General features: G+C 38.4%; 1 protein-coding gene and 1 long non-coding RNA gene across 3 annotated transcripts; one reads left to right on the top strand and one right to left on the bottom strand.

The window, feature by feature from the left end:
* Positions 1 to 508: 508 nt before the first annotated feature.
* On the bottom strand, positions 509 to 21,602 carry PANK3 (pantothenate kinase 3). 2 transcript variants are annotated; one of them, XM_045551211.1, is made up of 7 exons: positions 21,277 to 21,602; positions 11,530 to 11,882; positions 8,741 to 8,994; positions 6,521 to 6,697; positions 4,550 to 4,673; positions 2,311 to 2,436; positions 509 to 1,323 (listed from the first exon to the last, which is right to left on the bottom strand). In XM_045551211.1, exons 1-7 carry the CDS (start codon positions 21,302 to 21,304, stop codon positions 1,273 to 1,275), a joined length of 1,113 nt encoding a protein of 370 aa, XP_045407167.1. In that variant the 5' UTR covers positions 21,305 to 21,602; the 3' UTR covers positions 509 to 1,272. The 2 variants fall into 2 exon arrangements, with proteins under 2 accessions (XP_045407167.1, XP_045407168.1); XM_045551212.1 differs by lacking the exons at positions 509 to 1,323; positions 2,311 to 2,436; positions 4,550 to 4,673 and adding an exon at positions 6,142 to 6,414 and having other exon boundaries at positions 21,277 to 21,444.
* Positions 21,232 to 25,069, top strand: LOC123637984. Its single transcript, XR_006735131.1, has 3 exons — positions 21,232 to 21,389; positions 23,949 to 24,064; positions 24,940 to 25,069. It is a non-coding gene; the product is annotated as an uncharacterized LOC123637984 (long non-coding RNA).
* The last annotated feature ends 1,021 nt before the right edge of the window (positions 25,070 to 26,090 follow it).

Below are 26,090 nucleotides of genomic sequence, written 5' to 3'. Positions count from 1 at the left end.
TAAACAATTTTAAGCTCTTCAAAGTATACCCAGATTTATTGGTAATTTATAGAGATGAATTTCCCATCCTCCCCCTCAAGTCTTTGTACTTACTAACCCGTAAGCAATAGACTTGAACAACTTCACTGAACTATTGGACTTCCAGTGTTACTGCCAACATAAAAACCTGAAAAAATTTTTAACATTATAAAAAATGAATTCAAAATAGAGAGTAAATTCCCAGGCAAGAAGATTTACAAATTTTGGAATGATAATGCTTTTATTACCAGAATGTATGAAACACTGATCCTTTTATAATTCTACAATATTGCCTCAGACTCTCACAAAGTTTTCAAATTTATATTTTAGATTTCTATAACATTGATTTAAAATAAATGTGACTTTGTTGCTGTTGTTCATAATCAAATGTTTAGTTTTAGTGGTTCTGAGCTAATAAAAAGAAACGAATGACTATGTTTGGGCCTGAGATAAATGTGGTAAAGAAAGAACCCAGAACACTCATCAGTGCACTCAAACCATATTCCATCAGAACAGGCCTGCTGAATAAGTAATTATACTGCCAATTTTATATACTACTAAACATTTTAAACATGTATTGATTAACTCATAAAACACAGAAAGTGCAATTTCACCAAATATGTGCATTTTCCAGGATTCATTTTACAATTCAGGCTAAAAGTGAATAATAGTATTTCAATTAAATTATGGCATTTGAGAAAAGTTACACTTCTGGGGAAAGATCATATAAACATGCTTTTTGGCAGGGGGACATGTTTAAAAAAACTACAATAATAATAATTGCCTTAACATTTCTAAAATTGCATAAAATAATCATCTTTGATTGCCACTTCAGTAATTTTTGATACAGGGTATGATACTATCTGCTCATTAGTAATCAAAACACATAAAAAAGACTTGTGACAAATATTCAGAATCAATTATTTTCATAAGCTAAACATTTCTGAGACGATTTGTGTTTGAGCATACAGTACTACAATGGCTACATAAAATAAAAAGAAAATCTTTTGGAGAGGAAGCTCAGTAATCAGAGGCTGTATTGTATTTAAGAATTGAACACTGGTTATATACAAAAGGGAAAGCATTTCAAATAGAAATACTTCACATTACTGAGTTTTCTCTTAATATGGCAACATTCAGCAGCTTATGGTACTCTTTTATCCTTTGGTTCCCAGTGACAGACAATGCAGGGATAATGCCTCTGGTTTCAGTTCTTTTTGCATGACATTTATTAGCAGAGGGAGACCTGATCCTTTAGCTGAAATTTGGCAGCCCAAGAAGTGCACCCACAGCTCCAAAGTATCCCTGTGTGATTTTAAAATAACTGTTAATGTAGTGTAGCTTTTAAATTAGCATACAATATTAACCACTTAAGAACACATTTATGTATAATCTATTTGCTCAATAACATTTATTTGGAAATCTACCAATATTATAAAAAATTTTCTAAAACTGTATTTCATTCTCTTTATATATAGACATAGATTTGAAATATGTATTTTTAAAGTGTTAGTTTTAGACACTAAAGCTACTAGGACTATAATAGCAATTCTACACCCTCTTGCCTTTAATCAATAAACTAACTTCTTATGGCTCTGCCTAACACTCTGTGTGCTGCCCTTGTGGAGCTGTACAAGATCACACCATTCTGATCTGTACAGTGACAATGAGACATGGAAGCTTTTAAGAGCAGAACAAATACTTTGTGTTATTAATTTGTAATAATATAACCATTTGACTCTGATTATAAACAAACTTCAAGTTAAATGTGCTTAATCCAAAACATTATGTTGACCAATAATTGCTCAAGAAATTTAACTGGATGTAGTAAATTAACAGGAAAAAAATCTTAAAGAATAAATTCCAAATGCTAACAGTGGCTACTTTTGGAGGTGGGAATGGGCCTGTGGTGGTAGTATTAAGGAGAATTTTCATTGCTAAATTATATATTTTTGTATTGTTCACATTTAATGTTTGCAATGTCAGGGGGAAAACCCAAAGAAACAATTTAACAAAACAAAACAAAATATCCTCTAAGTGTGCAAGCACCCCAGGTATCTGAGGAGCTCAAGATCTCGTATGTTGGTCAGAAGAACTGTAAAATTCTAATCTTAATGTGGTGCCTACCAGGTTATAGCAACTCTCTTCCCCTCAACCGAAATGAAATGAAGAAATCAATATTCTACTTAATAATTGGTAGTTTTATAATTATAAATACAAAGAAGCAATATATAAAATTTGCAGATAAGAGCATGCTATTAAAATCAACGAAACATTATTTTTCTATCATACCTCATGTTCTAGAAACAATGCTTTCAGTTGCCCTTTTGACCAATAATCCAGTGCATATGCCAGAAGTTTCATTGAGAGAGTATTAACACGTAAAAAGTTTCCCACAAAGACAACTCTGTTTATTTTCTAAAAGAAAAGAAGACAGTAACTTATAAAAAGAATTATTAAACAGATTTTACAATACTAAAGGTTTACAAAATCTTTATTTTATAATGTAAACAACTACCTTTTATCAGTGCCTACTACATTCCTGGCACATAGGTTCATTATCCTGAATATTTAAAAATTAGTTCTGGACACATCATTATATGTTTGTCAAAACCCATGGAATGTACAACTCCAAGGGTGAACCCTAATGTACACTATGAACTCTGGGTGACAATGTTGTGTCAAGGTAGGTTCATGGACTGTAACGCATGTACCATTCTGTGACATTCCATAGGGGAGGACTGTGTATGTGTGTCTGTGTGTAACAGGGGAACTCTCTGTACTTTCCACTCAATTTTACTGTGAACCCAAAACTGCTCCAAAAAATAAGGCTATTTAAAAAAAATAAAGGTTCTGCAAAGACCCTCGTAAATGATTATAGGTCAGACTTGTTTTAGAAAACAGCCAATGCATAATCCATCTAACAAAGTAATTTGGAGATACATTACTGATGAGATTAAAGGAATCAAACCAAAGAAAAGTATTTTAAATTGTCTTTAGGGTAAAATAAGCAGTAAACATACTCGTACACTGCAATGCATGTTCAACAATGACAAGCAACTGTGGACTTTATTTCTTTTGGACAGTAACACTGCCTGGGGTACTGGCATGTACACTCAACCCCTTGGATTCTAGCAATCGCTGTCCCGAGACTGATTCATCAAGTCATTCTCTCTCTGCTAAGATTCCACATGCACTAATTTGGTTTCTTAGGTGCCTCTATGAAAAGGAAATTTTATTTGGGGGAACTAATGTTTGAATCTCCAGAAAATCCACTTCTATTCTTACAATAATATATTGACTTTTGAGTATATGTCTTTGTGCACTTTAGTTTGGACAGTGTAAACCATGGCCTTAATTACTGTTAATTCAATTGAGCAGTGAAAATCTAGACATACAGGGTTAAGAACAAAGGTCCCAGATTACTGTAGCCCCCAAAGTGAAATATTTCCAAAATCTAGGTTAAACGACTTTGTAGTGGTTCCATCAACCAATTTATTATGCTTAAGTTAAATTATTTAAAAAGTTAAGAGATAAAATTCTGGATTTATGCATAGAATAATTAAGAGGATTTGCATAGAGGTTCTCTCTGCTGGGGCCTCTCTCCTCCAAGTTATTTGCATACATGGTTACTTCACTTCCTTCAAATCTTTGCCCAAGGGTCATATTTGTCAATAAACCCTTCTTTTAACCACCCAAATACTTGGCAAGTTGTCCTCTGCCACTCTCTGTCCTATTCTGAATCTTCCTAATCCTGTTTGATTTTCTTTTTTTAAAAAACACAGCACCTACCACCTAATATGTACTAAACAATTTACTTGTCAGGGATATTTGTTTTCTTTACTAATATAACCCAAGTGCCTAGAACAATGCCTGGCACATGGTACTCTATAAATACTTGCTCAATGAATAAATGAATGAATAAACAAATGAAGGATTCCTTCAAAAAGCAAACTTCCCAATCCATTTAAGGCTTTGATTTTTACAAAAATTAAATGGGCAAATATCTCTAGTACATGAAGGTGAAATTATATCCCAACTATGTGGCCAATCCAGCAGTATACGCTTTTGTGTACTTTTCTTAGAGCAGGCAGTACACATCACTCAAATTTCACATGAAGAACAAGTCTCAATGCCTTCATAGCCCTGTACAATGCTGCTTGATCCATATGCAACAAGGCAGCACTGTAAAGAAGCCGAGGGCAGTAAGAAAATTCCCCAGTATTTCACTAATTAAACGTAGTATTAGCAGTAAAAAAAATGCTTTCACTAATTAGTTGCCTCAAAATGTTTTATGCTTAGAGAGAACTTTCTTTACATCCTCAAGAAATTTAGGTTATGTATTTCTGAAAAAGTTCCTGTATAAATTTAAATTGTAAATATCTATTTGTCCTACTCCAATTTGAATTATCTGCTAATTTTGGAATAGATCTCAATCCTAGAGGCCTCCTTAAGGAAAATGAAGAAGTCCAGCTAGATGTACATAAAACTCCAATTCACATTTTCATATAATTAAAGTTTTTTTTTTTACCTCATTAACAGCACACATTCGTGCCACAGAACCAATGTTATTGGTGATAGTAACTAAAGTAGCTCTTGCCAGATCTTCTTTACTAACAGACTCTCGCTTCTCCTTATAAATCATATTCCCAAAACTACAGAGAAATGAGAAACAAACAAAAGTCAAATACACTGATAACAAGCAACATTTTATGTATTACCAGATGTTATCTATAACCTGGATATTTTTAATAAAATTAGGATCAAAAGAGTAAAAACACAGAGACAAGATCAAAACTAACAAAAATCAACACAAGGACAAAATAGTAGCTTTTAAAGAACTATGGTTAAAATTTAGTCTCAAAAAAAGAAAAAGCAATTAGTTGTTAAAAGAAAGCAAAGATTACTAAAATATTTTCATTTTTAAGCCTGATCCAAAACAAATTAAAAGGCTATTCTTTTAGGGAAGCCAAGAAAAAAACAGAGAAATACATTTTGGTTTACTCTAAAAAGGTCAAAATCACAAAATATTTCCAAAGACATCTCAGCTTCAACTTGAAATTCCTTTTCATTCAATCACAACAGGCCGGGTGCAGTGGCTCACGCCTGTAATCCTAGCACTCTGGGAGGCCGAGGCAGGAGGATTGCTTAAGCCCAGGAGTCTGAGGTTGCTGTGAGCAAGGCTGATGTCACAGTACTCTAGCCCGGGCAACAGAGTAAGACTGTCTCAAAAAAAAGAAAAAAGCAATGTACAGACATATGAAGAAGCCTTTTAAAATATCTGAAAGGCACAAAGGTAGCCTTAAACAAAAAGACAAGCTAAGTTCTTTGACAGCAAAACGTAAAAGACGTCTTTTGTCCCTAAATTAATATATAAGCTTAAAGAAATTCCAAAACAAAGTATTTTTTTAATTTTTTCTATTAGAGAAATTGTTTAATGTTCATATACAAAATTAAACAAGCAAGGTAGAGACTAACCCTTCTAAATATTAAAATATACTTTTATGCCTCTATACATCTACAAGTGTAGTGCTGGTGCATCAACAGAATAATGAAAAGAAGCCAGTGTAGATAAAGAAGTCTTCCCAAATCAGTGGAATAAAGATAGACTATTAGATATTACGGCCTTCTGAAAAAAACTGAAAAGCTAAAACTGGATCTGTACCTCATAATAAAACCCCAAGATAAATTATAAGTAAATCAAAGATTAAAATATAAAACAAGGGTTTATTCCCTTTATATATTTGGAATGGAGAAGACTTACTATTAATATGAATCAATATCCAGAAGCCATAAAAGACTGATAAATTCAACTGTATAAAATCCAACAGGAAAGTAGAACATAATCACTCACAAAAGAAAATGTGCAAAGTTCTAAACCCCACTGTTGGTAAGAGAAATGCAAATAAAAGGACACTAAGATATCACTTCTCCATCAGATTAGCAAAAATTCAAAAGTCTGACAGCATACTACTTGTGAAACTGTAGGGAAACAGGCATTTTCATCCATTGCTGGAAAGGGTGAAAAACAGTAACCACTTCCTCTGGAAGGCATACTTAACAATACTGCAAACGTGCATTAGCAATCATACTTTCAAGAATTTATCTTATAGTTAAGCCTAGACATGTACAAAATAAGGACATAACAACAATATGGAAAAATTTCTAGGATATATGGCTATTTTAGAGCATATATAGTGTGCTACATAATGGTATGTTACCTTTGGTATAAGAAAAGGGGAGGATAACAAGGCTATACATATATTTGTATTCGCAGAGAAACACTGGAAGGATACTCAAGGATGACTATAAGTGGTTTCTTACAGGGTACACTCAGGATAAACTTCTTAAGGTGTATTTAATTTTTAAAATATATCAATGTTCAAAACTTGGAACCTAAAATGGGCAAGAGAAAACACCCTTACAACTCTGTGATGGATTGTTCTCCAAAAACTCAACAATTTGAATTACACAAATTCAATAACACAAATGTTAAACTTACCTAGATGCTACGGCCCAACCTGGCAGACCAAATCTTTCATAATCTCCTCCATAAATATCACGGACCAGCTTGTCAGCTTGGGTGCTGTCACCTTTGGATGCCATTTCAAGAGCCTCTTCAAAACTTTCACAGCCAGTCAATAAACTGCATAAACCCAGAAAGGTACCCCCTCCAAGGCTAAAGAAAAGAAAGAAACTTGCTAAGTTGCATTTACACACTGTATTTTCTCCAAAGTAAAAGGGTAGATCATTTATTCAATAAACACATAGAAAAAACATAATACTTATGCTAAGTGCTAAAATAATCACATAATGAACAAAGAAAGAAAAACTGCTTGGTAAAATCACACTTGTTAGATCAAAGAATATACCAAAAGGGAAAAAAAAAAAATCACTTGATGGAAATATGAGGACAGGAGGGACCTTTTAAATACCTTCCAAAGCCTTCACCCAATACCTTACACTTTGTAGTTGCTAAAATGTATTTGTGTGTGCATTAAGAGGAATAAATGTTAAAAATTAGTACCATATGAATTAAAATGAGAAAATCTGTAATTTTAAATGGCTTCTAGGAAATGATTTTGTGAAAGGCTTAGTCACTTGGCCTGACATGGCTGAAAAAAATTCAATGCGATGCATTAATGTTTAACATGACCTAGACATAAATACAACAAGAAAATTTATATCCAGTTGTTCATCTTGTTAATGACAGAAATTTACCTGGTTCTATTCTTCACTCAGATATGTTCATACAATGAAATTATGTCTTTCTAATTCCTAAACTCAAAACATTTGCTCACTTGTCTCACCTAAATTGCTAGCAGGTTCTATCCCTGAATCACTACTGGATTCAGTTAACAGACTAGCCTGTCTCTTAGAGTTAACTGAAATAGGTAATACTTGTAATTCTTTTTTTTTTTTTTTGGAGATAGAGTCTTGCTCTGTTGCCTGGGCTAGAGTGCCGTGGCGTTAGCCTAGCTCACAGCAACCTCAAACTCCTGGGCTCAAGCAATCCTTCTGCCTTAGCCCCCCAAGTAGCTGGGACTACAGGCATGCACCACCATGCCCAGCTAATTTTTTTTTTAATATATATATTTTTAGTTGTCCAGATAATTTCTTTCTATTTTTTTTTTTAGTAGAGACGGGGGTCTCACGCTCGCTCAGGCTGGTCTCGAATTCCTGACCTTGAGCGATCCACACGCCTCGGCCTCCCAGAGTGCTAGGATTACAGGCGTGAGCCACCGTGCCCAGCCTGTGTGTAATTCTTTGGCATAGAGCTACAATGGAGGTGGACTTTCAACCACCATAAAAACAGAAGCGCTACTTTAAAATTGAAATGATTTTATTTTATAAATCAGTCTAAAGTATCCCAAAATCTTTCTTCCTTATTAATTAAACAGAAGTCTCCACTTCTCCTTAGAAGTTTATAAAGTACATAGAAGACTCACAAGGAAAAGTTTTAAACCTTTTCACATTCATATTTTAGTTACTACAGAAAATTTTATGTGCTATTTGGGAACATTAACATTAAATTCATCCCATAAGAATTACAATATTACCCAATACTGCAGTTTAAGTGCAGATCTATTCAGCACATGGCAAGCTTTAGGCTTAAATATAACTATTAATAAGTGAAAGACCTCGTTCTCTACCAAACATAGAAAAAATTAGCCAGGTGTGGTGGTGCCTGCAGTCCCAGCCTCTTAGGAGGCTGAGGCAGGAGGATTGCTTGAACCCAGGAGTTTGTTGCAGTGAGCTATGTGACACCACTGTGCACTCTACCCGGGGCTACGGAGTGAGACTCTGTCTCAAAAAGTGTAATATAGAGAAAGAAGAAAAATGCTTTGGAAAATTAAAAAACAAACTATAAACAGATACTATAGTTTTGAAAGCAATAGAACACTGTTGCTTCCAAATAAATGCTCTTCCATTAAATTCTGGAAAAACTGTTGTTGGAATCTTTCTAGATAAAAAGACTCACTCTTATAATTGGGGAAATTTTGATGCGAACTCATGCTGACCAATAATAAACATTTAAAAGTTTAGTTTGAGTCTTTACATACACATCTTATAAAATGATATTATCTATGACATTTTAACACATATCTACATTTTTTGCTACTGCACAAATACGTGTTTTCCTTGGAAATTAACCTTAATATATTAATAACTTCTGTGTATAAAACAATGTGAATGCTGCGATAAGGCCAAAGGTTACTACCTTGTCCCAGTCACTCGTTTATAGTTGTCTTTGGAATGGACTGCTAAAATACTGACTCCCGAGCCAATATTCACTACCAGCAGTGGATAGGGATCGTCTAGGTTAAAAGGCATCTTTTGGCATCGCTCAGGTTCTGAGGCATTAGCAAAATAATAGCACTCTGCTTGTCCATTGAAACTGACAGAATCTATATACAGCAAGCCCTTTACAAGGCAGTCAAGTTCATCCAGTTTGTGCAGGTGGAGGTTTCCAATCTGTTAAAAAACATTTAAGAAAAAGGAAAGCATTCAAAATACTTGACTCAACTGTACTATATAATTTTCATGTAAGTTACAAAATTTAAAAATCATCTATAATCCCCACATTTTTACTTGTTTTGTTTCATACCAAAATCTCTTAGGGATTTCATTTAGTTCACTGCTTCTCAGTGAGGGTGCTATCACCTCTAGGGACATTTTGGCTTTCAAACAAGGAAGAGGGAAGGATCAAAATGATATTTAGTGGGCAGGGATTTGAGATGCCAGACATCTGTAATGGGTGAGAGTTCTGCAAAACAATTTTCCCATTTCTGTATTATCTTTGAGTGTTCTGCCAGACATTTTTGTAGTGGCAATGGGAAAATTCGTTTATAATTATCTAAGCCTATCTAAGAACAAAGTGTCTTATCTACCTCTGTGTATAAACACAAAGTACTCTTCACCTGGTTTTAATATATAGTAAATTTGCTGGGAATTCAACCACCATACAACCCAGGGGAATACTGTGCTTTCCATTTAGAATTTTACCAAATGTTGTGTGGCACGACCAGCAATGCCACTAGAGGTATCTGATTTTCCAATAAAATATACATCAATCTGGCATTTGTAGCTTTGGTATTCATGAATCTATGTATAGGTGCAAATATCTAACTATTTCATTATATCCTCTGAGTATGAGCATACCAGTAAATCAAGCTACTGGTATGTAAACACCTTAATATCCTGCCTTTATATTATACTTTGCTTGTTTGAAATTATTAAATTCTTTTCAGGTCAGTAAAGGGTGTATTACAAAATATTTCTTATAAAGATCTCAGTTTAGATATTACTTCCTCTAGGAAGCTCTTCAATTCTCTATGAGTTATCAGGTACCACTCTGTGTTCTATGACACCTTTTTTTCATTGGAATAGTATTCATTATAATGCACGGTACTTATAATTCACTTATCTGTGTGATCTAGAATATCATACTCTTTGAGAGCTAAATCTGTGTCTTAATCCCAGCTGTGTTCTTCCAGTGTTTAGCACAATACCTGACATGTGCTAGATGCTCAAATATTTGCCTAATAAATGACTACCAACAAAAAGAATTTATAGAACTTCATCATTAGACTATATTGTTACATATTTTAAAAAATTAGAAGCATATCTGGATACCAGTATCTTCAATGGTCAGGTGAAAGCTGGCTTTCAGGCAAGAAAACTGAAAGTCACATGTCCAAACTGGTCTCAAATTCATGAAATTTATGTTCAAATTACTCAAATTAAATACAAAGCAGCAGTATCCATCAAAACCAATAACATTCAAATAAAAAGTGTATCTTTAAACTACCCCAAATTATAAAGGGCTCACTTATGTGAACGATGTAAGTGATTACTTATATTCTATGAACAGAATTCTCTTAAATGACTTTCAGAATTTAAATATATATATTTTCAAGGAAAACAAATTTTAGTAGCCTCAAATACCAACTTTGAATCTTTACTCTAATGGAAAAGATCAGAAGCTTGGCAAACCCCTAACAGCACATAACTGAAACCAATACTCACAGTCCTCTTTCCATATTCAAATCACCCCTTTTCAGACAGGAACATGGTATGGTTGATGGTTTAAAACCAGAAAAAAAAAAAAGGGATAACAGGGATTTTCACTCAGGTAGCTAGTAACCAAAAGACACTGGCTTCCAAATTTGGAGTTTGGGAAGGAGATAGCCCTGGAAAAAATGACCATATAAATAATATTCAACTGGGCCTGGTGACACATGCCTGTTGTCCCAGCTACTTGGGAGGCTGAGGTGGGAGGATCACTATCAAAGAGTTTGAATACAGCCTGGGCAGCATAGTGAGACCTCATCTATCTCTCCCCTTCCCTTTCTATCTAATTAATTAATAGATGGATAAATAAGTAAAATGATACAAACATAGGACAATACTAGGGAAAATAATTCAAAATCAATTCACACATGGCTTTATACACTGCTAACTTCACTGAAATCCCCCTTTTAGGCCACACATGGTGGCTCATGCGTGTAATCCTAGCACTCTGGGAGGCCCAGGCGGGAAGATCACCTAAGTCAGGGGACCAGCCTGAGCCAGAGCGAGATCTCCATCTCTACTAAAAATAGAAAGAAATTAGCCGGGCATGGTGGTGCATGCCTGTAGTCCCAGCTACTCAGGAGGCTGAGGTGGGAGGATCGCTTGAGCCCAGGAGTTTGAGGTCGCCGTGAGCTAGGCTGACAACACGGCACTGTAGCCTGGGCAACAGAGCGAGACTGTGTCTCAAACAAAACAAAACAAAAAACTCTTTTATTGTAGTTTTGTAGCATAGTCCTAAACTTAGCAGGTTTTACCAAATATTATATGCAACATGCCCAAATCTGGGCAATTTTTAGTCATCCCATAAAGATGTTTAAAATACCGCAATATCTGCAGAGGCATCCTAACAACATGCTAGATGGAAACCTATCCTCATATTTAAAAACTTGAACAGAATGGGTGTCAATTTTTGGTTTTGAGTAACAAGATACGTACTGTACGAAAATCTTTTTCAAACTTGTAAGCACCACCTCCTGTAGCACATAGCACCGTTTGTAATGTTGAGAAGTTTTTATCTCTTGCCATTTGGATAAAAGTAGGTAGGTCCTGGGTTGGAAATCTGATAAAGTGCAAGTTCCCTCTTCGGCCAAAAAGTGTTAGATCCTTAAGTTCAAGGTGTACATCCCGAATGCCAGTGGATCCATATGCTACATTAGAAGTCAAATATTTCCGAATACTTTTTAAGCTCTCAACTTCTTCTTGTTCTTCCTCTGCTGTGATATCAATAGGCTCAAAATACGAGAGCTTTACTAGAGTTCCCCCAATGTCCATGCCAAACCACGGGAAAGCTGTGAATTAAAAACATTTATTGATTTTAGAAATGCAAATTAGGAACTAATTAGCCATAAATTTCATTTACCTAAACAATGCATTCAGTCAATAATACTTATTGGACAAGACACATCTATGTGCAACTCACCTTTTCCCCTTCAAAGTTTTATTTGTATATTTTCTAAAAATGTGTAAGATAGGATGCTTAGAGATGGCCAGGCCCTTTTAATTCCTAGTCTGATAGGCACTCCTTTTCATTTATTAAATACTTATCATGTGCCCCAAGGAATGGGAAACATTTGGACCAACTTTGCTTCAATAAATAGGTCATCACCTAGGGCTTGAAAATCTTTTTTTAATTATTATTATTATTATTTTTTTTTGAGACAGAGTCTCACCCTGTTGCCCAGGCTAGAGTGCTGTGGCATCAGCCTAGCTCACAGCAACCTCAAGCTCCGGGGCTCAGGCAGTCCTTCTGCCCCAGCCTCCCGAGTAGCTGGGATTACAGGCATGTGCCACCATGCCTGGCTAATTTTTTCTATATATATTTTTAGTTGTCCATATAATTTCTTTCTATTTTTAGTAGAGACAGGGTCTCACTCTTGCTCAGGCTGGTCTCAAACTCCTGACCTCAAGCGATCCTCCCGCCTCCGGCCTCCCAGAGTGCTAGGATTATAGGCGCGAGCCACCACGCCCAGCGCCTTGAAAAATCTTTTGTTTCTATAAAGACTTTAATATAATAAAATTGGCCCATAATCACTTCAAGTAACCTAAGGGAAAAGTTCCTCCTTAAAAAGAAATCTTTTTCTTTGCTTATTAAGTATATTAAACTTTCTTTGGTATATCTGGCTAATAAAATCAGCTGTTAATAATGTTGAAGGTAAGTCTACTCAGGGACAAGCACATTCTAGCAGGCAGTGTCTTTTGGGTTTGGAAATTGGCACTCTCTCACTAAACTGGGCTATATGACTTTGGAAAAGCCATTAACTTCTCTGGATCTTAGTTTCCCCAATTCCCTTCAATAAATACTTACTGAGTACCTTCTCTACACCAGGGAATAGGAATGTGGGTGAAGATGATAAAATTATTGCCCTGAAGGAGCTCAATCTGGTAGAGAAATTTAAATACATAAGAATGAGATAAGCAAAATAAAATTATATACAAAGTATAGATTAACAGAGAGAATGCTAAAATCCTATGCCGGTATTTGACCATAGGGAATACTAAAAACAAAAATAGCCTACCCAAAGGCATAAGTCAATATAGTTGGGAACTAAGAAAAAGAGTAAGGCTGAGGAAATTGAGGGCCTTGCACACTAGGATAAAAGATTAGGCCTAGGCCGGGCACGGTGGCTCACGCCTGTAATCCTAGCCCTCTGGGAGGCCAAGGCGGGTGGATCACTCGAGGTCAGGAGTTCGAGACCAGCCTGAGCGAGACCCCGTCTCTACTAAAAATAGAAATAAAAAAAAATTATCTGGACAACTAAAAATATATATAGAAAAAATTAGCTGGGCATGGTGGTGCATGCCTGTAGTCCCAGCTACTCGGGAGGCTGAGGCAGCAGGATCGCTTAAGCCCAGGAGTTTGAGGTTGCTGTGAGCTAGGCTTGACGCCATGGCACTCACTCTAGTCCGGGCAACAAAGTGAGACACTGTCTCAAAAAAAAAAAAAGATTAGGCCCGAAGTGGTTAGGCAATGGGGCACTACTGATATTCTCAGCAGAAGAGTGGCACAGTCTACTGCAAATTAGAAAGCTTAGTGGCAGTCAGCAGAATGCACAAGAGCTGCTTAAGATATTTCTGTAAAGTAAGGCTAAGGTACCCTAAATCTAGTAGAAGATCAAAATCACCTAAGTATCATTTTTAAAAACACAGATTTCTGTATTTTTTAAATATACAAAATTCCTATATTGTCCAGTACCTCATCTCAGAGATAGTGGACAATAATCTTTAAGAGTATGATCTGGGACTCTATTAAAAAATTATATACTGCATAGATCCAGAAGATTCTACTATAGCCAGATCTAAATGGAATTTGAGAAATCACTGGCTTTGTTCACTTGATTCCTTTGTGTTATGACACTCAATTCTATAATACAATGTGATTTCCTTACACTCATTGGCCATAATCTTTACATAGTTACAAGATAGTGTTTTACCATTGTTTCCAAGGCTGGGGGAAAAAAAAAATCAGTATGGTAACAATATAAATTACAAAATTCTAATTTTTTAAATTCAAGTCCAACTAATTCAGTTTCCATAGAACTACAGCTAACATTTACTGAGGGCTCACTATCTGCCAGAAATGTATTAATCATATGTGCCAGAAATACGGTAATCATGTATTGGCTCATTTTATCCTTAATACTCCTATAGTAGGGGTTTTTCTTTTGTGTGTACCACTTCACAATGAGTAAATGAGGCAGAGAGATTAGAAATTTGTCTAAGGTCAAAATGTTAGTCAGTGACAAGATTCCATTCTAGAAAGTCTATTTCTATTCTCTGGGATCTTAACCATTATGATAGATAATACTGAAGATACATGGATTATAAACTGCCTGGCAACAAAACATATATGACAGTTTTTATGTAAAATTTAAGGAAAATTCTCTCTAAAATCCTACTTTATTTTGTAAGTATTCATATTTTACTTGATTCGTGTGTACCATCAGAAAACCAGGGACATAGTATTCAATGACAAAGGATTCTAGATAGACATTTCTTCATTTTAGAATTTATACATTTACTAAAATTACATGATTTTAAATATGAGGAAGGAATAATTCTCATTATCTTCTTTTGGAGAAATAGTTCATTTATTTTTATATTTGAAACCCAAATTGCCATTCTTAAAAAAAGAAAACAGTTTTTTAAAAAGTAAAGTGACTTTGGACCATAATTTAGGAAACTAAGGCCAACAAGACCCCAAACAAGCACTATGGGTTTACATCACCTTTAGGCTGGTATAAATAACCAAGAAGCAACAGAAGCAGAAGAAATTGACTAAATTTTCTCAATTTTCTTGGGTGGTTTGCAACGGAGACCATCTTAAATAAGCATATACTCTTCAAATGAATGGTAGGCCACCTACAGAAACCATACAATAATATACCCCTATGTAAAAAGATTGTGGTATCAGTAAGTTTTGCTTTCCATTTATTCATGAATCTAGAATTTTCACTTTAAGAAATTCATGCAGAAAGTTATAGATCGCCTCCTTGCCTGCGCCACCCCCTTCCCCCAAATCCCCTTCATAGAAGCAAGCAGCAATACTACTAACAGTTACACAGGAAATTTACACCAAGTGCTTGCTTGCACAAACACAAAGAAAACAGGAACAGATTTACTGATCCCATAACTAAAGCGATGTCTTCAAAAATGTGTCAATCTGCTGAAAAGACATGTAATTAGGACACTTTTCAGTGGACATGAGATAAAACAAAGGAATCCTTCTGATATTATATAACCAAAGTTATATAAATTCTCCTACGCTTAATTGTACATTTCCTGGGGAAGGGTGGAAATCGCTATTGCCACATTAAGTACATTCTGGGACAGGAAAATTTGTACGAGGTGAGATTTATTAAACTAAAAACCTTTATCTTTCAAAATTGAAAATACATTAGGAAAAAACATAACCTGCAAATTTTCTTTCAGTGCCTAGTGTCAAACAAACATAGGTGTCAAAATATACATGTAAATATAAAAATGTTATTCGGGGAGCAAACTACAAAGCTAAAGCATTACCAGGTTCAAAGTTCATGCTATTTTTATTTCAGCCAGAAGCAACTCCTCCCAAGGCTTCTAAATATCTGAATACAGCCATTCTTTGACTCACATGGAATGTTTAATACTTTACACAAAACCATGAATTAAGTTTCAGAGGAACTTTACTGGCTAGAAAAACATTTCAAGTTTATAGATAAAATATTGGGGAATAAGAAATCATTTACTTTTCTAAAGCTATGAAGGAGTACCAAGGTTTCTGACTCCAAAGGTATACCAACAGCCAATTCCAAAATACATACTCTGGCCACTCTGTAACGCATGTAGTGAAGTGTTAAAGAGACAAGTAGAAAAGGTGATAAAAAAAAAATATATAGGCTGAATGTCCATAATCCAAAAATCCAGAATCCCAAAACCAGATGCTCTAAAATCTGAAACTATTTTAGAGTTGACATGAGGCTCAAAGGAAATGCTCATTGGAGCATTATGAATTTCAGATTGGGATGCTCAACAGTTAAGTATAATGCAAATATTCCAAAAATATCTGAAACACCTCGGGTCCCAAGCATTTCAGATAAGGGATACTCAACCTGTATTTACATACACACATTCTGGAGCCAGCAGTAGAAAGGCTCATTTATATGTAGTAGTCCATCCTCCACTGCCAGAAATCCTGTTTTTAAAGTCTGAAGTACATGAAAGTGTTAATGTTTACTGACTCAAACAGAAAGAAAATCACTGTTTAGGTATAAGGTATAATTGTCACTAAAATGATGAAGAAAAACAAAAACCTTCCATAGCTTCTTTAACAGGCTTTTAAGGCATGCTACTTGCATGAAACCATCAAACAGTTAAATAAAATCCTAAACAAAACTATACATTATCAGAGCATATTAAATCTCATTCATTTATGTTTTTTAAATTATATCAAATGCTGAGCACCTATAGTCCCAGTTACTCCGGAGACTAAGGTGGGGTTGCTTGAGCTCAGGAGTTCCAAGCCAGCCTGGGCAACATGGTGAGACTTCGTCTCTTAAAAAATAATAAATAAAATAAAAATTTAAGGACAACCACAGGCCCACCTAACAGTTCCATGAGGTGGGAAAAATACCACAGTTTCCTAAGAAATCAAGCAAGTATCTATACCTACAGCTTTGTTGTTTCTGGCAAGTGATAATTAAAAAGTAGGTCACCAGTGCATTACCAACCTACTTACTGCACACAACCTACACATTTCTTATTACTTTTTTTTGAGAACACTCACTGCCAAGGTGAAAAGGAAAAAAACCAAAATATACATTTAAAAAGAGAAACACATTCCATAAATATAAATAAGCACTTTGATGATGGCAAATATACAGTACCAGACTGTGAGAATTCCTACAATCTCTCATAATCTGTTCATTCAGCCTTCAAAAAATTAATAGCTTATTCCCTGGCTCAAGTGGTGTTATGAGAGTTGACATTAGTTCCCCACATGTAGTAAAATTATCCCAAACTACCACAAGGATAGAGTGCTATCAAGAATTATCTTCCTTGGCCAGGCCAGGTGGCTCACGCCTATAATCTTAGCACTCTGGGGAGGCTGTGGCCAGAGGATTGCTTGAGGTCAAGAGTTCAAGACCAGCCTGAGCAAGAGTAAGACACCCGCCCCCACCACTAAAAATAGAAAAAATTAGCCAAGCAACCAAAATTAGAAACAAAAAAAGATTAGCCAGGTATGGTGGCAAGGTACCCAAGGCGGGAGGCTGAGGCAGGAGGATCACTTCAGCCCATGAGTTTGAGGTTGTTGTGAGCTAGGCTGACACCATGACACTCTAGCCCAGTCAACAGAGTGAGACTCTCAAAGAAAAAAAAAATTATCTTCCTTACCAGACAGATTATGTATGCAAAAGGAGAAATCTGCATGTCCAGTCACCTTTTCAAATGATCAAACAGCAGAAGATATCTAGCCGTAAGAACAGAATGTTAATTTCTAACAAGGTGTGTTAAGCACGGTATTTTATTAATACTAAGTGTTCGTAAGGAAGTGGTGGTGAAGTACTAAAGAGCTATTTCATTGCTATTGGTTCCACACAGATTTCAGCCCAAAGGGATCCTATGCCATATGAAGATTTAATTGTTCTTTAAGCAAAATGCTGAAAATATTCAAAACATTATATGTTATTTTTAGGAAAAAAATTCTAAAATGGGCACATACGCTGGTAAATTTCAGATAAGTGTCAAGTTCTTGGGTAAGACGTTTTACTCTTTTCGATAATCATTACAAACAAACATGGTGGTATTCTGAAATAGACAGCATTATGATTCCTTAGGAGACTGCTGGGTAAATATTTTTCTCTTTAATAAATTAGTTATGTCTAAGGGGAGCTATTCCATCCAAATATACCTTAATTATCTACTGAACTGTTAATAATACTTATGTAGCAAACTAAATTTACAAGCAGGCCAAATTATACCGATGCAAATTACACATACATAGTAAACAATTTTCTCCAGTCTTAACAAAAACTTCAAGTACCTTATTTAGTTAGAAAAGCACAGACTCAAAACCCATATCACATCACATTTAAATATATATGTATGTCATCTTTTACTATCAACTTGTTAATCCAGTTACATGCCAAACAGGTAGGCCAACCACATGCTGAAAAACCTATACCTTAAGAAATCATGTCAGTTAAAGTATGGAGGAACACAAGATTGATTTTCTCCTTCCCCTGGGGTTGAATTAACACATAATTTCAAATGTGATTCTTCTAGCAATATAGTTTAGAGCATAAAACCAATTCCTTTTACAATCTTCTGGTTATATGCATTTGGTTTATAACCTGGTAATATTGGTGATGTATCTAAAAGCCATGTTTTCTAATACTTAGGCGAATAATGTAAGAAAATGTGTGAAGCCAAGGTTACTTGTTCATCAGTATGGTATGTAGCTGCTTCTAGTACTGCTGTAAGAGTTAAATGATGCAATGCACAGAAAAGACAGTGCCTTACATATACTAAGAGGTCAATAAATATTATAATTATTCCAAAAAAATCTTATAAGAGAAAACATCTTTCATTAAACTGAATTGTTTAAAAATTGAATAATTATGGTATTAGAAGTGCCCATGAAAAACAAAACAAAAAAATTAGAATACCACTTTCCAGTTACAAATATTTCCAGGGCAGTTCATGGTTGAAATACCTTCTTTTACCACACACACACAAAACGAGATGCTCTTTATTGTTTTACTATAATGAATATAAGTAGGCAGTAAAGTCATCTTTTACATACAAGAAACTGGAAATGTTATTTTAGGCTTCCAAGTCATATTAACTGGTTTTTTGGCATGGCTATTTTAAGATTAACAGTCTCACAAAGTACCACAATGTAGTAATAATCAACTTACTTAAAAAAAAAAAAGGTGGGGCTGGGTGAGGTGGCTCACGCCTATAATCCTAGCTTCAAGCACTCTGGGAGGCCCAAGGCAAGGTGGGAGAATCCCTTGAGCTCAAGAGTTCAACTCAAGAGTTCAAGACCCGCCTGAGCAAGAGGGAGACCCATCTCTACTAAAAGTAGAAAAATTCAACCAGGTGTGGTGGTGTGTGCCTGTAGTCCCAGCTACTTGGGAGGCTGAAGCAGGAAGATCGCTTGAGCCCAGGAGTTTGAGGTTGCTGTGAGCCAGGCTGATGCCACAGCACTCTAGCTCAGGCAACAGAACAAGACTCTTGTCTCAAAAAAAAAGAAAATGCAGGTGGTATTCATACCTGATTAGGATAATAGTTTGCTCAAATCTACATAATCAAGTCACTATAACAAAAAGAAAATAAACACCATTATTAAGAGTCAGAATGAGTTTGTCATAAACTCTCCACCACATGGAAATTCTTTTATTTTTTTTGAGACAGAGTCTGGCTGTGTTGCCCAGGCTAGAGTGAGTGCCATGGCATCAGCCTAGCTCACAGCAACCTCAAACTCCTGGGCTTAAGCGATCCTACTGCCTCAGCCTCCCGAGTAGCTGGGACTACAGGCATGTGCCACCATGCCCAGCTAATTTTTCCTATATATATATTTTAGTTGTCCATATAATTTCTTTCCATTTTTAGTAGAGACGGGGTCTCGCTCTTGCTCAGGCTGGTCTTGAACTCCTGACCTCGAGCCCGATCCACCCGCCTCGGCCTCTCAGAGTGCTAGGATTACAGGCCTGAGCCACCGCACCCGGCTCAAATGGAAATTCTAAGACAGCAAATGTATGCATTGAGGGAAGATGTCAGGTGTTCTACGTTACTAAACCTGTTCAAGATGCACTAGTTTAATTCAGCAAAGGTAAAGTAAGCTAGAAATATTTTTACATTACTTTGTCATTTAAGCCTTTGCATCACGGTTTTATAGAGTCCTTTAACAACCGTCACAAGAACACTTCATTTACCACAAGAAATCACCATGAACAAATTTTTTTAACCAGCCGATAAAACTACCAGATAAAAAAAGGTTTCTCTACATATTTAGACTATGCTCTCTGAACACAGGAGAAGGAACACTGGACTAAGTCAGCCCACCTGGGGCTCTGAACCTCATTAACACAGCTGGTTTGGTGTAGCCTTGGAAAAGTTATTCTGGGCCTCGGTAAGTTCAATTTCCTTATCTGTAAAATTAAGACCATGTTGCCTCACATTTAACTAACAATTAGCAGCTTTCAGAGTACTTTGGCTTGCTGCCTTTCTGGTGAGGTTTTCAAGAAATCTGATGGGCTGGCAGTCAGTGCTCTGTTTCATAGCTGAAGATTTCTTACAACATGAAACACTACAAAACCTGCAAAATATCAACACAACTCTAGGACATGAGCATGAATCTCCACATTTCTAGTTGTTCTGAGAGATTATATTTAATGGATGACAATCACAATGGCTGAGTGATTAAACCAATGACAGGAATAAAAGGTTTTTAAAACGCTAAAAAAAAAAAAAGGCAACAAATGAAAGTTGACCTGCTATTTTAAAGCATGGTAAGAATTCCTTTTTGAGAAAAAGTACATGCATATACAGTCACAGAAAAATCTCTACAGGTATTCACCATAATATTAATAGTGGTTGGCTCTGGTGCTGGGAATACAGATGATTTTATCTTCTTTTTGTTTATATTTTCTAAAACAAACACGAATTCATATTCTAAACAAAAACAAACCAAGGCAATTATCTATGCACAGGTTACATGCACGTGCGTTTAAAAGCTCCAATTGTAACAACATTGACAACCCCCAGGAACCCACTGGGATTTCAAGGACATAGGCAGGAAGCCCGGAAATCAGCAAAAACGAGTGATAACTACCCCCCGCGCAGTCTGACAGCCAGGACCACCTCTTTTCAACCTGACTTCAAAGGAAGCTGGGAGAGGGGGCTGGCAGCTCTAGTCTTGTTTGGCAAAATCCGAATCAAAAATTTCCTCTTGCACCTCCCACACCTCGAGGAGGAAGTGGGAGGAAAGGACCAGGGGGCGGCCGAGGCTCACCAAGCATGTACAGGGGGATGGGGAGGACAGGCGCCTCGAATCAGGCGCGGAAATGGTCCCTCCGCCCCCGTCCCGGGCCAGGCGCCGGGGAGGAGCCACGGACTCGGAACCAGCCGCTCCGCCAAGAGGCTGCCAGACGCGGCCCAAGGCTGCCCTCCCAGCCCCGCCGGCCCGAGCCCCCATCTTACAGGGTTTTTTGGCATCCTTGATCTTCATGGCGTCGGCTGAGGGGCGAGAGGCAGCCTCGAGTCCGGAGCACGGAGAGCAGTGGCGGCGACTCCGGAGGGGTTGGGGCCGCGCGGTGAGGCCCGGCCGGTTCCTCCCCCTCAGGCCGGGCGGGGCGGGCCGAGGGCGGGGCGGCGGCGCCCGGGGCAACGCCCGGCCCAGGGGGTGGCCCCTCACCCCTGCGAGGGGCGGCCGGGACCTAGCGAGCTGGGGAAGGCCGCGGGCCTCGCCGCTCCGGGGCCCCCCGCAGCCGCGCCAAACAAAAGGCCCCGGTCTCCCGAGCCACCGCCGCCGCACTGAGAAATAGCCCGCCCAGGCCGAACGCCCACGTGACGCCAGCCCCCCCTCACTCCGGTCTCCGCAAGGCTGCTGGGGATTGTAGTTCTTCGGGCCCTGAGGCTCCGCTCTCCGGCAGCAGCTGTGCGGAGGGACTACAAAGCCCAGGATGCATCGCGGCCCCTCCGCCGCCCGAGATCGCCGCAGAGTGGTCCCAGGGAGAGGAGGGCGGGGCCTAAGTCACGCCAGCGAGGAGACGGCCAATGGTGGCCGAGGCGGGCGGGCTGGGGAAGTCGGGGGCTCTCGCCTGGCGGGGCGGCGGAAAGATAAGAAAGGGAAGTGAAAGTTTGGCGGCCACTGTCATGGCTGTTGTGCCAGTTGCAGCCCTCCACTTGAGGCAGAGGCTGTTCATGCCATGGAAAGCGCTAAATTCAGGACCTTAGAGCCGCTCTTTAGGTAGGCCATCGAGCACATCTGTGAATTAAAGTCATTCGCAAAGGATTCCTTAAGGCAGTAAGAAAGGGAACATCCATTGAATGCTTCCCGTAGCCAAGGCACTCTGCTAAGCACTTTTTGTGAATTATTTTTAGTTCAGCAGCCTTGTGAACCACGTAGTTATTCGTTTTATTATCTTTCGTTTTGAAGGTGTGGCAGGAATATCAAGTTAAATCACTTGCCGATCACATTGTTTTTGCCCCTGACCCATGTTCCCCTCGGGACCTCCAGCCCGGCTCTCTCGATCCCAAGGGGAAACTGACTTCCAGACAAGAAAATGAGATGCTCCAGTTCTCACAGCAAACCCAAGACAGCCCTTCGCCTACGGCTGGAAGAGCCCAAGGCCTCCAGTTGGAACGGGAAAAGATGGCTTTGAGGATGTTCCCTTGGCCTCCCCTCCACTTTGGTCCCCCAGTTAGATGGCTAGTAATTCAGTGACTTTGACAAGAGATGGATTGAGAGTTGGCAACGGAGGATTGAGCATTCCAGGCAAAGAAACCCTTTTTACCAAAGAGCCTTACTATCCTTTCCTAGTAGATGATAAACCAAGGGATGTGAAGAAGGTCGGGAAGGGACACAAACTATCATTTAAGGCGCACGGACTAAGAGCTGATGCTTTGCATGGTGCTTTACTATAAAATTTTTAATTTAAATTTAATCCTCCCAACCACCCTTTGAAATATAGTGATTAAGAACTCAACTTTAAACCAGCACAGTGGCGAGTAGTGGTCCCACCTACTCTGGAGGCTGAGGCAGGAGTATCCCTTTAGCCGAGGAGTTAGACGCTGTAGTGCAGCAGTGATGACGTCTGTGAATAGCCACTGCACGCTAGCCTGGGCAATATAGTGAAACCTGTCTCTAAACAAATAAATAAAATAAAATTTAAAAAAAGAACTCAAACTTGAATTCAAGTCTTGGTCCTCCAGCTTGGTAGCAAACATGGGCAAATTACTTCATCACTCTGATTTTCATGGGGAATAATGATGCCTACATTTCATGGGATTGAGGTGGGGATTAAATGAAAAATGTAAATAGTGTGCTGCTATGGTTTGTTTGTTTCCTCTGAAATTCATGTTGAAATTTAATCTCCAATGTGAGAGGTGGAGCCTTTAAGAGGTGATTGTGTCCTGAGGGCTCTGTACTCATGAATGGACTAATCCATTCACAATTAATGGATTAATTGATTAGGTGTTAGTGGATTAATGGGTTATCAGTAGATTGGGACTAGTGGCTTTATAAGAAGAGGAAGAGAGACCTGAGCTGGCACACTCAGCTCCGTTGCCATGTGATGCCATCTGATATCCTGTGCCGCCTCAGGACTGCAGAGTCCCCACCAGCAAGAAGGCCCTCACCAAATGTGGCCTCTCAACCTTGGACTTCTCAGCCTCCATAACTGTAACACATGAATTTCTTTTCTTTATAAACTACCCAGTTTCAGGTATTCTGTTATAAGTAACAAAAAGGGCTTAACATACTGTTTGTAGGTAGTGATCAGTAAGTGATGACTATGTTTATTATTAATATTTTGATTGTTACTGTACGTGCAAGGAAGAAAGGTTAAGTATCTAGATGGTTTGTCCAGCCTTCTGAGCTTCTAGGTATGGGACCTGGCAACTCAAAACCCTCAGTAGTAGAGTTAACCTTTTCCTCCTCTTTTATTTCCTCTTGTTATTCCATCCCACACAGAACCCTAGATATTCTAGAATGGTCCTGTTTCCCACCATTTTATTGGGTAAGAGTCATGATCTCTGATCTGACATAGCTTCAAAGAGTATTCACTATCTAATATGATTCACTTGCTGGTTCTGTAAGTCTTGTGGGCACACCTAGTTCTCTACTAACATGTATCTTTGGTTGTTTCCAGCCTCTTTGATAGTATCAGCTTGGGAGTCAAAGGCAAAGTGAGACATGTACGTTGTGATAGGCTGGTCATGGTCTGAGAGGAAGGAGAGCTAGAAATGAGAAGCCATGGGAATTTAGGTAAGTTTTGGACACAGGGTCTTGCTAGTTTCTGTAGCCACAGAAATGAGTGTACATGTGGATGACTTAGCTTAAAAGTTAGGTATTACAGCTGTGATATTACTGAAGTTAATGATCTATTGGCTGTTTGCTCAAATATGAGACTACCCTTTGGTCTGTGTTATGTGCCAGAAAAACACTGAACTTTGAATAATGGTAATTCTAGACTTAGGTCAGCCATGGGAATTGCTGTGTGACCCTAGGAAAGTCCCTTCTCCTCTTTGGGGTTCAAATTATCCATCTGCAAAATGAGATGATTTTTTTTTTTTTTTTTTTTGAGACAGAGTCTCGCTTTGTTGCCCGGGCTAGAGTGAATGCTGTGGCATCAGCCTAGCTCACAGCAACCTCAAACTCCTGGGCTCAAGCTATCCTTTTGCCTCAGCCTCCCGAGCAGCTGGGACTACAGGCATGTGCCACCATGCCGGCTAATTTTTTTCTGTATATTTTTAGCTGTTCAGATCATTTCTTTCTATTTTTAGTAGAGACGGGGCCTCGCTCTTGCTCAGGCTGGTCTCAAACTCCTGACCTCGAGCGATCCTCCCGCCTCGGCCTCCCAGAGTGCTAGGATTACAGGCATGAGCCACCACAAACTGAGATGATTGAGTTTTCTTTCATCTCTACTTGTTGAGGTTCATTAGCATCTGTCCCTTTTTCAGGACCAATGTCAGATGGGTTCAACCATGTTTTTCCTTAAGTTTTCACCAGTGTGATTGAAACTGATAGGTCATGCTGCTTCAGTTTCTGGCCCATCTTTTTTCTGCTGCCACCCGTTCACTCTTAGCGCCAGTTCTTCCTCCCAGCACTGTCTGGTTAATTGCATTTTCTCTTTTTTCTAGCCTGTCCTCAAGACCATTCCCAGAAGAGTAAATGCAGGAGCTGGAAAGAACATTTAAAGGGGCCAAGAGACTGTCTTCCTGTCTCATATTTATTGTCTACAAAATGCAATAAATCCAGCCCATCATGCAAAGTGATAGAGGAAAACTGACACATCTTTGTTTGGCCTTTACTGAGTGGGTATCCATGGAGACAGGTGGTGACTTGTTCCTAATGATGACTGTGAGGTCTTCTAGGTTTGGAGTAAACACATACTTACACATACACACACCCCTTCAAAGCCTACACCAAGCTTTTAACAATGAATCCTGTTTCTAACTAGAAGGTCAAGAACACACTCCAGTCAATCCATGGATCCACAAACTCAAATCAACATCTCACTGTGGGACGGCATTATTAACATCAGCATCATCAGCCATCATCCTTGTCATCATCATCATCACCATCATAATAGTGGAAGCACAATTTCATTCAACAAATATTAATTAAGCTTTAACAATGTTCCAGGCACGGGAGTACCTGCTGAGGGGAAGAGGTTAGGAAGAGAAACAATAATCAAGTGAACAAATCAATAAACAAGAATAGGCTGTGATAAATGATGTGAGGGAAATAGTTAGGCTGATGTGCTGAAGAGTGCCTGGGGCTGTGGGGGAGGAGGAGGGCTCTATTTTAGATTGGATGGTTCAGGAAGGATTCTTGCAGGAGGTGGCATTTGAGCTGGGACCCATGCAAATTGCTGAGGGAGAGTGTGCCTGACAGAGGTGTGACTAGGACTGGAGGTAGGTTTGCTTTGAGGGACAGAAGGATCAATGTGTGGGGGGAGTAGAGAATGAGGGGTAAAGTGATAGGAGATAGAGTCGGAGAGGGGAGCTTGCTGGGCCTTGAGGACCGCTAGAAGACTTTAAGCAGGGGAGTGACATGCTCTATGATTCTAGAGGACTATTCTGGATGCTTTGTGGAGAAGGGGTGGATTGGAGAGGAACCATGACTTGGAAATGAAAAGACCTGGGCAGCCTGGGCAACATTTCAATACTCAATCTCTGAAAAAACAAAACAAGCTGGGTGCAGTGGCTCACACCTGTAATCCTAGCACTCTGGGAGGCCAAGGTGGGAGGATTGCTTGAGCTCAGGAGTTTGAGACCAGCCTGAGCAA

The sequence above is a fragment of the Lemur catta genome, chromosome 5 (assembly GCF_020740605.2).
Source record: "Lemur catta isolate mLemCat1 chromosome 5, mLemCat1.pri, whole genome shotgun sequence".
Taxonomy (NCBI): domain Eukaryota; kingdom Metazoa; phylum Chordata; class Mammalia; order Primates; family Lemuridae; genus Lemur; species Lemur catta.
The sequence above is the reverse complement of the archived record's forward strand: the minus strand, read 5'-3'. Positions and strand labels throughout refer to the sequence as shown.

Excerpts from the sequence above, each read along its gene's own strand:
- PANK3 (XM_045551211.1), bottom strand. The coding sequence starts at position 21,304 with ATGAAGATCAAGGATGCCAAAAAACCCT. Across the intron at positions 8,995-11,529 it reads TTGAAAAAGATTTTCGTACA|ATTGGAAACCTCCACCTGCA; the intron begins GTACGTATCTTG and ends GTTTTTTAACAG. Across the intron at positions 1,324-2,310 it reads CATTGTTTCTAGAACATGAG|GGATACTTTGGAGCTGTGGG; the intron begins GTATGATAGAAA and ends AAAATCACACAG.